This window comes from Podarcis bocagei (assembly GCF_964188305.1).
Source record: "Podarcis bocagei genome assembly, chromosome: 13".
In the NCBI taxonomy this organism is placed as follows: Eukaryota; Metazoa; Chordata; class Lepidosauria; order Squamata; family Lacertidae; genus Podarcis; species Podarcis bocagei.
In genome coordinates this window covers 39,442,101-39,454,952 of record NC_138138.1, presented here as the reverse complement: position 1 = coordinate 39,454,952, position 12,852 = coordinate 39,442,101, and the positions used below count along the sequence as shown (strand labels likewise).

The following is a 12,852-nucleotide window of genomic DNA, read 5'->3' as shown; positions in this document are numbered from 1 at the left end:
AGGCTGTCATCATGCAGTCTCCACTGGAGCATTTGTAGCGCTGTGTTACAATCCCGAATTGTCATAAAGTCAGGAAAGGGGAGGGAAGCGAAAGAGAAGGCAGGTTTTAAGACGACGGCGTTAAACAACAGCAGAGGTTTGAATAAAGCAGGGATGGAGAGACACAAAGGAGCATTGAAGAAGTTATGAGGGAACAGGGAGAGTGGGGGCCTGGGTGAGGTGGAATGGGAAGAAGTTGAGGGTAGGCAGGATTAGTGAGCAGCACAAGGCGGGGCAGCCAGTGTGTGTGTGTGATCTTGTGATCACATCCACAGCAAGGGCGATACAGTGGTACCTCGGGTTACATACGCTTCAGGTTACAGACTCTGCTAACCCAGAAATAGTACCTCGGGTACTTTGCTTCTGGATGAGAACAGAAATTGCACAGCAGCAGCAGGAGACCCCATTAGCTAAAGTGGTGCTTCAGGTTAAGAACAGTTTCAGGTTAAGAACATACCTCCAGAATGAATTAAGTACTTAATCTGAGGTACCACTGTATTCAACAGGGTTTTACTCAGAGTAGACCTATTGAAAACAATGGCCCTAGCTTAGGCTGCATAAATACTATACATTTAAAGCACATTTGAAGCTCATTCTTTCCCTTGAAGAATTCTGGGCACTGTTGTCGACCCCTCGCAAATTCCATCAACCCTTAACAAACTACTGTGTCCAGAATTATTTGAGGGTGGGGGAGAATGTGATTCGAATGTGCTTTAAAGCTGTAGCATCTATGCAGTCGTAGTCATGCTTATTAATTTCAGCGGTTCTGCATTTAAAGCAGGATCACTCCTGACTGCTCAGGGTGATGAGTATTGTTACGAGACCCTCATTCCCCTCACAGAGCTCCAGTTCCCACAATTCCCTGGGAAGAGGGATTGATCATTAAACCAGTCTGAGAGCTGTAGCCCAGTGAGGGGAATAGGAGTCTCCTAACAACACTTGGAATGCTTAACAAACTAGAGTTCCCCCTTCCCCACCCCAATCTCTGAGCAGTGTGAGATTCCTGGGGTGCCAGGAATTCCTTCAGAATAAGGCACAGCAGAGACCGTGGTGTCTTTAGGACATATGGTTTATTTACACATATATTCAACCTGAGCCTATGATGGAGAGGTTGACAGCATTAACACCCCAAGAGGGCCTTGCCACAGCTTTGGATTCAAACATCTCTCCCCCCTTTCTTTTCCCAGCTTGCTGCTTTGCTTCTAGCTCACCTCCCTGCACTCTCCACTCTGCCCTTTTGTCTTCCTAACTAACCATGAGTTGAGGAAGCCCCCTCCCCATTTGCTATCTCACACAGAGCCCCTTCCTTTGTTCCCTTAATGGCCCATCACCCAGGCTATCACCTAAACAGGAAGCTAGCCTGACTTTTCCAAGAGTTTCCAAGGTGACCCAGGCATTTGGCCTAAATCTTTCCCCAAACTCATAACAGTATGTTAATCCTAATAGATATGAATAGAGCAGAGGGTTTAAGGCAGATGTGGGAAGCTGATTGGCAGATTGCTATCAGCGAAGAGGTGTGGACCTCATGGGAAGAAATTTCCATTTAAATTCGTCTCTGCCTCTGCAAGAGAGATAGCAAAAGAGTGCAAGAATGGCACCTCACGCCTATAAGGTTAACCTCATGCCTATTTAGTTATACATATGTTGTTGTTGTTGTTTAGTCGTTTAGTCGTCTCCAGCTCTTTGTGACCCCATGGACCAGAGCACGCCAGGCACTCCTGTCTTCCACTGCCTCCCACAGTTTGGTCAAACTCACGCTGGTAGCTTCAAGAACACTGTCCAACCATCTCATCCTCTGTCATCCCCTTCTCCTTGTGCCCTCCATCTTTCCCAACATCAGGGTCTTTTCCAGGGTCTTTTCTCTTCTCATGAGGTGGCCAAAGTATTGGAGCCTCAGCTTCACGATTTGTCCTTCCAGTGAGCACTCAGGGCTGATTTCCTTCAGAATGGAGAGGTTTGATCTTCTTGCAGTCCATGGGACTCTCAAGAGTCTCCTCCAACACCATAATTCAAAAGCATCAATTCTTTGGCGATTAGCCTTCTTTATGGTCCAGTTCTCACTTCTACATATAGCTAACCTGGCTAGCTGATATTAGTCCCTAGTACAGTGGTACCTCGGGTTAAGAACTTAATTCGTTCCGGAGGTCCATTCTCAACCTGAAACTGTTCTTAACCTGAAGCACCACTTTAGCTAATGGAGCCTCCTGCTGCCGCTGCGCCACCGCCACATGATTTCTGTTCTCATCCTGAAGCAAAGTTCTTCATTCTTACATAGGAGGTAATATTAACTTCATAGCTCAAACCTCTAATACGTTCTCGACTGCTAGCAGCCATGCTTACGATAAAGAGATACTTTTCCCCACCGCCAGCCTCAAAACCGCCTTCCCGCTGCCCCCCGAGCTTGTGGGGCTGTCGGTGGGGGGAAGTGCTGCTTTCCCCTACTGCCAGCCTCAAAGACTAGACTCTCCTGGCTTCAGCGAAAGCAACGCGAAGCCTCCGGAGCGCAGGCTTCGGCGGCTTCGCGTTGCTATCGCTGAAGCCAAGGAGCCTGCATTCGCTCCATAGGGTGCACACACATTTCCCCTTAATTTTTGGAGGAGGAAAAGTGCGTCCTATAGAGCGAAAAATACAGTACTTAGAGGGCGTCTCTCTGACAAATTGGTACAACAAAGTATAGCTAATAGTACCTGTGGAAATAAATACATAATAGGATCAAACTGGCACAATGTTTAAAACACAAATACTCTTTTGTATTGGATTGGCACAGTTTTGTTATGTACAGGGCTAAAAAAACGAAAATCAATCACTCACGTTATAAAACATTTTGGTTAACATAAACTGTTTACTGCCATCTTTAAAAATAGTAGTGTGGGATAAGAACCTATTACATTATTTGGTTGTTGTTGTGCATGTGTTATTTAAGCACGAGCTTCTGTGTTAGACTGGTATATTTAATCACTTACTGGTGTGATGCTGCTGCATGTTGAAATGATTTAATAACAAAATAGAAAATAAATTTAAGAATTAAAAACAAAGCAAGCTACAGTTCCCAGGATTCTTTGAAGTGAGCTGTTGACTGTTTAAAGTGGTATGATACTGCTTTAAATGTGCAGATAGGGCCCTACGTTTAACTCAGATTTTTTTTATATGATATTTATTAAGTTTTCAAAGGGAAAAAAATTACATAAGTAAAAAGAATAGAAAAAAGACAAAAAGAAAAAAGAAAAATACAAAATACAGAAAAAAGATAAAAAACATTTAAAAAGAACACATCAATCTTTCCATATCATATATTCATATCCTTGCTTCCCTGACCTCCTCACACCTCCCTTTTTTGTATTCTAATTTAGTTAGTTGATTCAGCAATTTCTTTCCCTCTTTGTTTTTATCTTAATCCTTTAACTTAATATAATATAACTTTAAGTTCTCACCTGTTAATAATCCATTTTTCATGCACCTTTAAAACATTACTGCTTAAACCACTTAACTTCATTCTGACATCATTCTAACATTCATTACGTTTAACTCAGATTTAGAGCACATGGCTTGGCCAAAGAATCCTAGAACCTGAAGCTTACCCCTCACAGAGCTACATTTTCCAGGACTCCTAATAAATGACAACTCCCAGGATCCTTCGGGTGAATTCATATGCAGTGAATGTGCTTTAAATGTATAGTGTGGAGGTGACCTTTCTGTCACAACCCTAGAAAGCAAGTGAGTGGGGTGTCACCTCATGAAACTTCTTCACAAATGGATAATTATCTTGTGGAATTCACTAAGACAGCTTTTTTTTAAAAAAGGAGAGAATTAGGATGCTTCCAGACGGTCACCTCATTCTGACTGCGATTCAGTCATATCCTGGCAAGTTCAGGATGTGAAATTAGAATTGATTGGGTGGTCTTGCGATGATGCAAACCCACTTCCCCCAAATCATCTGTCTTTTTGCGGTCTTTAAGGAAAGGGGTGGGGGGGTGGGGAATGCAGCGCAATGTCATCTAATTCCCCTCATGAACAAATGTGGCTCATGAAACAGGTTGCTTCCCAACCTGAGGCAAATTCGTGGAGGTCGCTCAGCAACTGTCGGCCACAGTGGAATGATCTCCATGTTCAGAGGCCGTGTCCTTTGCAGCACCAGATGCTGCTGACAAACAAGGAGTGCCATCCGTTGCCTTTCTGCTTCTTGCCTGTGTGCTTCTCAGAAGCAGCCGCTGGAGCAGAATGCCAGATGGGACCTTTGATACGAAGCAACAGGCTCCTCTGCTGCTCTTGCAAACCTCCAAGGCACTTCAATTGATTGTAGGGGAGCTGAAATCTAAGTGCGCTATAATTTATTTCCCCCCCCCACTCCTCCTCTATACCAGAAAGAGGGAATAAATTATGCCAGGGCATTGTGGGATCTGGGGGTGCTTGCAGGTGACCTGTTTTATTGAGCATTCATCCTGATTTGTCTGCCGGGAGATTAGATGATGTTGGCTGTTTAATGAGCATGTTTTACTCTGCTTTCTTTGGTGAGGCGGTTCAATATCAGTTGCATCAAATTAAGTCCTATTTCACACCTGCCTCTGCATTCCCTGTCACTTACCTTATTGCAAAAGTCTAATCTTTTGGGGAAGCAGATTTGTTGTGCAAGAGCTCCCAACCAGCTTTAACGGTGCAGCTGGAGTTTGCCAGTAAGCGATTGAATTCCACCTGGAAATAACATGAATCTGGAAGCACCCTGGGCTCTAAACTCTAAGGGCCTGTCCACACTATGGCTTAATGTAACCCCTTGTGACCCCTTTAAAACAGGAGTCCCTCTCATCCATTTGGCATTCTTCCCCCAGCTACTGGTGTCTCACATTTTCTCCTTTCTAAATCTGGGAGTTCCCTATGCTTTGAATATCTGAACTGCATCAGTTGCATAGGGAACCTCCAGATTAAGGGAGGATTAAGTGTGGGAGAGCCATATTTGGAGAACACTAGTCACAGTGAGGGTGGATTAAAGGAGGCACAAAGGATTCACAAGGGATTCACAAACGGAGTTACGGATAGGCCCTAACTCTTTTTCACCTGGTCCAATTCACTGCTCCACACTATTGTATTCTCTCACCACCACACCTGATATTTCATAAATCTTCCCCTCTCTTTTAGAAGCTCCATCACCATCCATCTCCCAGCCACAGAATTTCTTCACTTGGGAATCATCCTTTTTCAGCCAACTTCTGCCTCCAGTCAACACCCTTCCTGTTATCTGCGGAGTCCCAGGATGTTCAAGGAATATTTCCAGTACAAGGGGATCAGTTTTCCTCAAATTATCTACTCAGGACAGGTGCTGCAGATGGTGGAAAACAACTTCCAAGTTCGGGATGACGATATTTTCAATGTCACCTACCAAAAATCAGGTACAGGGGAAATGTCTTTGAAACGCTCCCAGCAGGTTGTGCTCAGTTTCCCTAGTAAGAGTTGAGCTCCAAGGGATCTTTATTAATGTTGCAGAAACTCAGACAAGCCGGTTGTAAGGTAATGACACACTTTTATTCTAATCTCATCCAACAAGCTTGGCATGTGGTTAGTTTAGCTACGCTTTGTACACACACAAAAGGTGTCACGTGACAGCTGAGATTAAACTTCTTAACAAGCCATTATTTCTGAGACCTCTCTAATAAAAAAAGGCCGCTTTGCAGAGGTGAGTATTTCCCACCATGTATCCTGGCACAATGCCTCACCCAAAGCACACACAATACCTAACATGTGAGGTGCAGGGCATTGTGGAGGGTGTATTCCGTTTACTTATTTGTCCAGACCTGCAAATCCAAAACAACCTCACCCAGTCCTTAGCTTCTCTTCTTCCAAGCACAGGCTGGTTATAAGAAGTCACAGAAGGGAATATTGACTACCTGCCCCTTCTTCAAGGTCAGTGAGTTCAGATAGCTGAATTCATTGTTTCTGGGATCAAGGGATGCAGGTAAATGTTGTTAAGCACAGCTTCTTCTTTTTTTCATAATGTTTTGATTGAATTTTACATATACTGCAAACTTGGGGGCTGTCTTATTCAGCATTCATCCTGACTTGCTTGCAGAGAGATTAGATGACATGCGTGGCTTGATAAGCATCCACTCTGATTTGTTGTGGAGAGGCTAGATGACCTTGGGCAGTGGCGCCAACTTGAATAAAATATTGGGGGAGCCCCACCACTCACCAGAAGGAGGAGGGAAAGAGGCTGGAGACAAGGGAGTGCAGCCCAGGCTGAGCCCAACGGAGGCTGCGTTCTGAGGGAAAGAGGCTGGAGACCCCGGCCCAACAGAGGCTGCGTTCTGAGGCCCAGGCAGCTGGGCTCTGGGCATGGGAGGTGGTGCTGTCCAAGTTGGGGCTGACACTGAGATGTTGAACTATGGAGTTCACTGGCAGACGACAGCAAGCCTCGCCTGCCCACTGCCGCCTCCTCTCACTGCCCCAGGGGTGCCATCTTGGGGTGGGCAGGCCCTTCAATATTTTCAAGGCCTCCCAAATTCTGCGACGATCCTCAAAAGCACATGCCAGGGCGAAGCACCCCTTTGACGATCGCCTTCCAGGAAAGCATTGTATTGGTAGGGCACAGCCCAGGTGGGAATCGTTGCCCGTGGGCAGGCTGGAGCTAGGCACTTCCGAACTAACCTGTGCTTCTTTGGGGGCTCCTTCTTAGGGACCGTGTGGATGCTGGAGATTTTAAGCCTCATCCGTAGCAATGGTGACCCCAACTGGTGCCGGACAGTTCCCAACTGGGACCGAGGGCCTTGGTACGAGACCGTGATAGGATACAGAATAGCTTTGACCAACAAGTCACCACGCATTATCAGCTCCCACCTGCCGGCACAGCTCTTCGCAAAGTCCTTCTTCAAATCCAAAGCCAAGGTAAGACAGAAGAATACCTTACTGAGAGACACTCCCAATGATTTTCATAGCCCCCCCCCAATGATATCCCCACCTTTTCTGCCAACAGGTCATCTACACAGTCAGGAATCCCAAAGATGTATTGGTATCCCTCTACCATTTTGCTTCCATGTTTCGTCCCTATAAAGACCCCGGCACCTTGGACCAATTTCTGGAGGGCTTCCTAAAGGGAGACGGTGGGTGAACTGAGGGGGTGGGAGGCAGGAGGAATGTTCTCCCCCCTTTAGTTTAGAGGGTCATGCCTTCTCCTAGCCCCCTACCACCCACCCTTGATATTCCTCATGCCCCACACGGTTCCTGCCTAACACCGATTGTGTGGTTGCAGTGCCTTTCGGATCCTGGTTTGACCACGTTAAAGGCTGGCTGAACTTGAAGGACAAGGAAAACTTCTTCTTCATCACATACGAGGAGCTGCAAGAGGTTGTTATTATGTTATTTTGCTAGTAAAATACAGCTTTGCGTTTTTGCAAGCACGGATACATCCTGCCGAGGCACCGGGAGCAGAATGTATCCAGGCTTGTTAAGATAGCTCGAACCTGAAGGTCGTGAAAAGTGTGAGAATTCCCACACACTCACTCTCTCCATGCTGTGGCAGGCCGGATTGTGTGGGTATGTGGATTTCTTGGCTTCAGATCTGATTGGCACATCTTCTCCCCCTGTCCACAGCCCCTCCACATTCAAATGTGTGGGGCACAATGCATTTAAAGCACCCCCATGCAGATCCTGGGAAGTGCAGATTATCCTTCTCAGAGCTACGATTCCCAGCACCCTTAACAAAATGCAGTCCCTGGGATTCTTTGGAGGAAGGCTTGTGCCTTAAATATGCAGTGTGGATGTGGTTGCTGCCCTTCTGTTCTCTGCAGGGCCAGCACTACCATGAGGTGGAGCGAAGCAACTGCCTTGAGCGGCAGCAGCAACAATCCATTCCACTCCCCTGAGTCCCCAAAGCTAGCCTGCTCTGTGCTCCCTAAGGCAGCCTGCTGTCCTCAGATACAGTGAGGGGTGTTGTCCCATTGCCAGCACTGGAGTGTGGCTTCGTACAAACTATACATTTAAAGCACATTCAAAGTACGTTCTCTCCCTCAAAGAATTCTGGTCACTGTAGCTGACCCCTCACAGAGTTACAATTGCCAGCGATCCTTAACAAACTACAGTGCCCAGAATTCTTTGTTAAACCACTCTGGAAAGTGTACCTCTGTAAGGGGAAAACTGCAGTTTCCAGGATTATTTGGGGAAAGTCATGTGCTTTAAATATCTGTCAGCTGTGCTTTAAATGCATTGTGTGGATCTGCCGTAAGATTCAGCTGGCAGTCTGGTTGGATTCTGTACAGGTAGTTGGGGTGAGCATGAGGGATGCTAGTTAGATCACTGGAGAAATTATGAGGTAGAAGATAACCTCCTATGTTTCCAGAAAAGGACATAAAAACGTCCATGTTAAAGACCTTTCCAGCAATTTGGGTGCCTTTGACTGTGCATTAAAAATGAAACAAAAAAACCCACAAAGACCAACTTTCTACCTGTTTAATTACTTTGATCCAGCCCTGTCCATAAATGAGTGAGTTGAGAGCATAGTGGGAAACCCAGATCTTCTCTCTCTCTACCAGGGTTTCTCAAATTTCTGAGTTCATTGACCTCTTGATGGACTCCCAAATTCTTAGGAATGCAAATTCCTTAAAGTGTAAAGACATGCTGGAGCTCTGGTATTCCTGGTGAGCCCGTTCCCCTTTCAAGCTGAGGGTTCTTCTTGTCACCCTTAGCTTCCTTCCTTTATACTCCTGACATTTTCCTGCCACCCCAGACTTAGCAAACCTCCTTCCTCTCTTCATCTCCTCCATCCTTCCAAGGCAACGTTTGCCATCCCTTTTTATTCAGCTGCCAGCGCCCTTCTCTTAATGATGCCCTTTGCCCTTATCCCTGCTTCAGTCAGACTATTGCTCTGGCTATCTTCACTTATTTGTCTGTTTTCTATTTGACTTTCTGCTTGGTCCCTTTCTGTTTCACATATTCATTCTCTCTTCCAGTCTCACTCTCGCCTTCCTGCCAGGCCCTTGTCCTACCTTCACTCCTGCACTCCTTTAGTGTAGGACAATTCTTCCATTCACCCACAGTCTCTCTGCTGCTACACCTTTTGGTCCTGCTTCCATTACTGTACGCAGGTTCCTCATCTCCTGTTTCCCCTTTCTCAGCGGCTTAGACCCCACACCTGAGGTGTCTCTCCTCTCCCTTTGTCCTCTGTCAGGCTGGGCAGCGCTGTATCATCACCCCTGCAAACGTCACTTCCAATTGAAACTTCTGGTTTAACTGCCAACACTTCAGTGCACCAGAGATGCAGCCCCCCTGCATGTTCCTCACAGTAATTTTGGCCCCCTTCCTCAAACTGCGATTGCCGAATCACCATCTGTTTGTTGCTTTGGAATTGGCACAACAGCCCGGTTAGCTTTGAAACTCTTTCCATGTGTGGTGTCAATGTGCTTAAGTGTGTTTATCTCAAGTGTGCATCCTCTGCAGCTGCTTACAATTTCCGCCGTCATTCTCCAGGACCTGCGAGGAAGCGTAGTCCGAATTTGCCAGTTCCTGGGCAAGGACTTAGACGATGCAGCCATAGACTCAGTGGTGGCGAATGCCTCCTTCGAGGCCATGAAAAGCAACAAGATGTCGAATTTCTCCCTCTCGCCCCGCTTCCTCATGAACCAGAAGAAAAGTGCTTTCCTCCGCAAAGGTGACAGTAGGGTGGGCTGGGAGTGATCTGTCCGCAGTGTGTGCCTCAATTAGGGGTGGCAGCCATTGGGAATCCCCAACAAATAGTCTGGTGGCAAATTTATTATGCCATAAGTTTCCGTGGACTTCATAAGATGCATGGAGTGTGATCCTTCAATTCCAGGTGCATATAATAACGAACATGGGTGTAAAGCTCAGGGGAATGTTAAAGCTGAAGTCCAATAGCAATTAAATGCAAAAGGTGCAGTGAGCTCCTTAAATGTATGGGATTACCGGTGATCTTATGAAGTGGACTTTCAAACGCAAAGGCTTGTGCTATAACAAATTAGCTAGGTTTCAAAGTGCCACAAGGTGCTTAATTTTTTTATTTATTATTTTTTGCCATGACAGACTGCCCTCTAGGTGTGTGTACTAGCCTCAGCTCCGCAGCAGTACCAGACAGAACCTCCCCTCAGTACTACTTGTTGGTTCTGTGTTAGGCTCCTAGGGGGTTATCCTCTGTCTTCCCAATTCCTACAGTTCCCTCATGGGGTCCCCAGCTCACCCCAGTTAATTTGTGTGTGCATGTGCTCATGCGCGCGAGCACACACACATACACTTATGCTTATGTGTGCCTTGATAAAACACTGCAACAAAACAATCTTAGCGTGATCTTATTTATGGCGAGGGCTGGGCAAACGTATCAATTTCGGTTCCCCCCAGTTCTTCGTTTTCCCAGTCTTCATTTCAGTTCTCCACATTTCAGTTTGCAATGAAAAACAAAAATTTCTTGAAGATTCATCAAAATTTCAGTGCAAGCTTCTCAAAGTATAAACATGGCTATTTTGCAACTTGTATAGAATTTTGCCTAATATGCACATGTTTTTGCAAAGCAGTTTCTCCCAAAATAATGCATTTTTGCATGTTGCATGTTACTTTCATGAATATATGCATTTCTATCAATGCTTTACCCCCAATATATGCATTATTGTACATATTAGTTGGCTTGCAAACTGCATTGAAAAAGTTGTAGAAGTGCAAACTGGAGAAGAGCGAATTTCTGACGATGGCTGTGTTTTGTTTCTTGCATTGTTTTCGAAAGAGATAATTAAGGTAGATTCATCTTTAAATGTGAACTGAATCAAATTTCTCCCCCATCTCTACTTATGACTTCATCAAGTTTTACTGTGATCTTTTACTGCACATGTAACCCCATGCACTGGTGAAACACTGCACCCAAAGGATATTGATGCAACCATACGTTCTGTCCCACCAAGGTTGCTTTTTTTGCAGTGTTTTATCAAGACACATGTCTGGATCCACAATGCAGAGTGAAGAAAAAGGCAGAATATGCAGCAAAGGAACTAAAATCTATGGCAAACACCACAGGCACAACACTACACAAACTCTGGGGCAGGGAACAAATTCCTAATGCATTGGTTTGATTTGGAAAGGGGGGAAAAGGGTAATTTACAATCTAGGAAATGAGAATTTTGGAAGCATCCTTACTTCTTACTCAGTAACTTGCAGCTGTCAGGTATGATGTAAATCAGCTCTGCTCAAAAACATTTTTAATTAAGGTGAGGCGGTTGCAAAGGCTCACTTTCCAGTGGTGCCCTGATCTCTGGGTGAATGCAGGAAGCACCAGTGAGTTCATCCGGGATGGGAGGAGGAAGATGCTATTCCCCTGTATTGTTATGCAATTCCCCAATCTCTCAGCAGTGAGAGGATTCAAGGGTGCAGCACCTTTGGCTTCCTTTGGAATGAGGTCACTGGAAACTTACTGGCGTTTTGTAATATTTGTGCTTGTTTGCAAATGCACAGGTTGAACATAGGGGGAGGCATGACATTAGGCACCCCAACAGACCCCTGAGAAGTTCACTGGCATCCATGCCTAGGAGAACCGACAGTGCCTTCAGGGCTCCAAAAATGCTCGCTCTGTGTCTTTCTTTAGCCTCCCAGCAACTCTTCCAAGTCTATTTTTGTCTCCTGCCTGCCTGTATACACCCAGCTGGGAGTGGAGAGAGACAGGCGCTTCCCATTCGGATCTTTGCCTCCCATTAAAAAGGGCAGCCTTCAAGAGACATTAGCCTACAATTTCCCCAACAATGGGGAAGCTGACAGGCCTAAACTTGCCCAACTGGTTTGATCTACTCCAGTAGTCCCTTTTTACAATCATAGAATCATGGGATAGGAGGGGATCCTCAGCTCAGCCGCCAATCCCATCCTAACGATAGTTAGCTAAAGAATTTAGGACACAGGGCAAAATGTACAGGCATCGTTCTCACATTTTTTGTGGGGGAAATTTGCTTGCCTCCCACTTTCGGTGTTTTCCTTTATCCCCCCTCCTCACAAACCCTCACACAAAAAAAACCCAAACCCTGCAGACACCTGCAGTTCTTCCCTCCGTCCCCAAACCCCCAGATACCAATCAGAGAATGTTCCTGCTGTCCTTGCACCCCCAGAGTCATGTGGCTGGTCCCTGTGAGAGCAGGAAACTGGACCAGATGCGCCATTGGCCTGATCCAGCAAGGCTCTTGTGTGTAGCCATCATTTGTTGTTGTTGTTTAGTCGTCTAGTCGTGTCCGACTCTTCGTGACCCCATGGACCAGAGCACGCCAGGCACTCCTGTCTTCCACTGCCTCCCGCAGTTTGGTCAAACTCATGCTGGTAGCTTTGAGAACACTGTCCAACCATCTCATCCTCTGTCGTCTCCTTCTTCTTGTGCCCTCCATCTTCCCCAACATCAGGGTCTTTTCCAGGGAGTCTTCTCTTCTCATGAGGTGGCCAAAGTATTGGAGCCTCAGCTTCAGGACCTGTCCTTCCAGTGAGCACTCAGGACTGATTTCCTTCAGAATGGATAGGTTTGATCTTCTTGCAGTCCATGGGACTCTCCAGAGTCTCCTCCAGCACCATAATTCAAAAGCATAATAGGAATTGCCTAAGAATCTGGCAGGGTTGTCCTCTCCCCCCATTATTGTTTATTTTAGTATTAGAAGTTTTGATGTGAAGTATCAGAGCAGATGAGAACATTTGAGGAATAAAGGTAGGAAGTAAGGAATTTAAATCGAAAGCATTCACAGATGATTTAGTAGTCACTGCAGAAGATCCAACAATCTCACTTGAACAGGTTATTTATAAGATACAAGAGTTTGGACAAGTTGCTGGTTTCAAACCTAATAAAATGAAATTATTAGTTAAAAATAT

At 45.7% G+C, this 12,852-nt stretch overlaps 1 protein-coding gene across 3 annotated transcripts in view; it reads left to right on the top strand.

Annotated features, from left to right (window-relative positions):
* SULT2B1 (sulfotransferase family 2B member 1) overlaps nt 1-12,852 on the top strand; it is a 30,231-nt gene that overhangs the window by 15,635 nt on the left and 1,744 nt on the right. For all 3 annotated transcript variants that reach the window (XM_081168435.1, XM_081168436.1, XM_081168434.1), the window contains exons 2-6: nt 5,170-5,420; nt 6,701-6,909; nt 6,998-7,124; nt 7,274-7,368; nt 9,487-9,667. In XM_081168435.1, coding sequence (XP_081024561.1) covers nt 5,285-5,420; nt 6,701-6,909; nt 6,998-7,124; nt 7,274-7,368; nt 9,487-9,667 — 748 coding nt within the window. In that variant the 5' untranslated portion in view covers nt 5,170-5,284. The remainder of the gene's footprint in view (nt 1-5,169; nt 5,421-6,700; nt 6,910-6,997; nt 7,125-7,273; nt 7,369-9,486; nt 9,668-12,852) is intronic.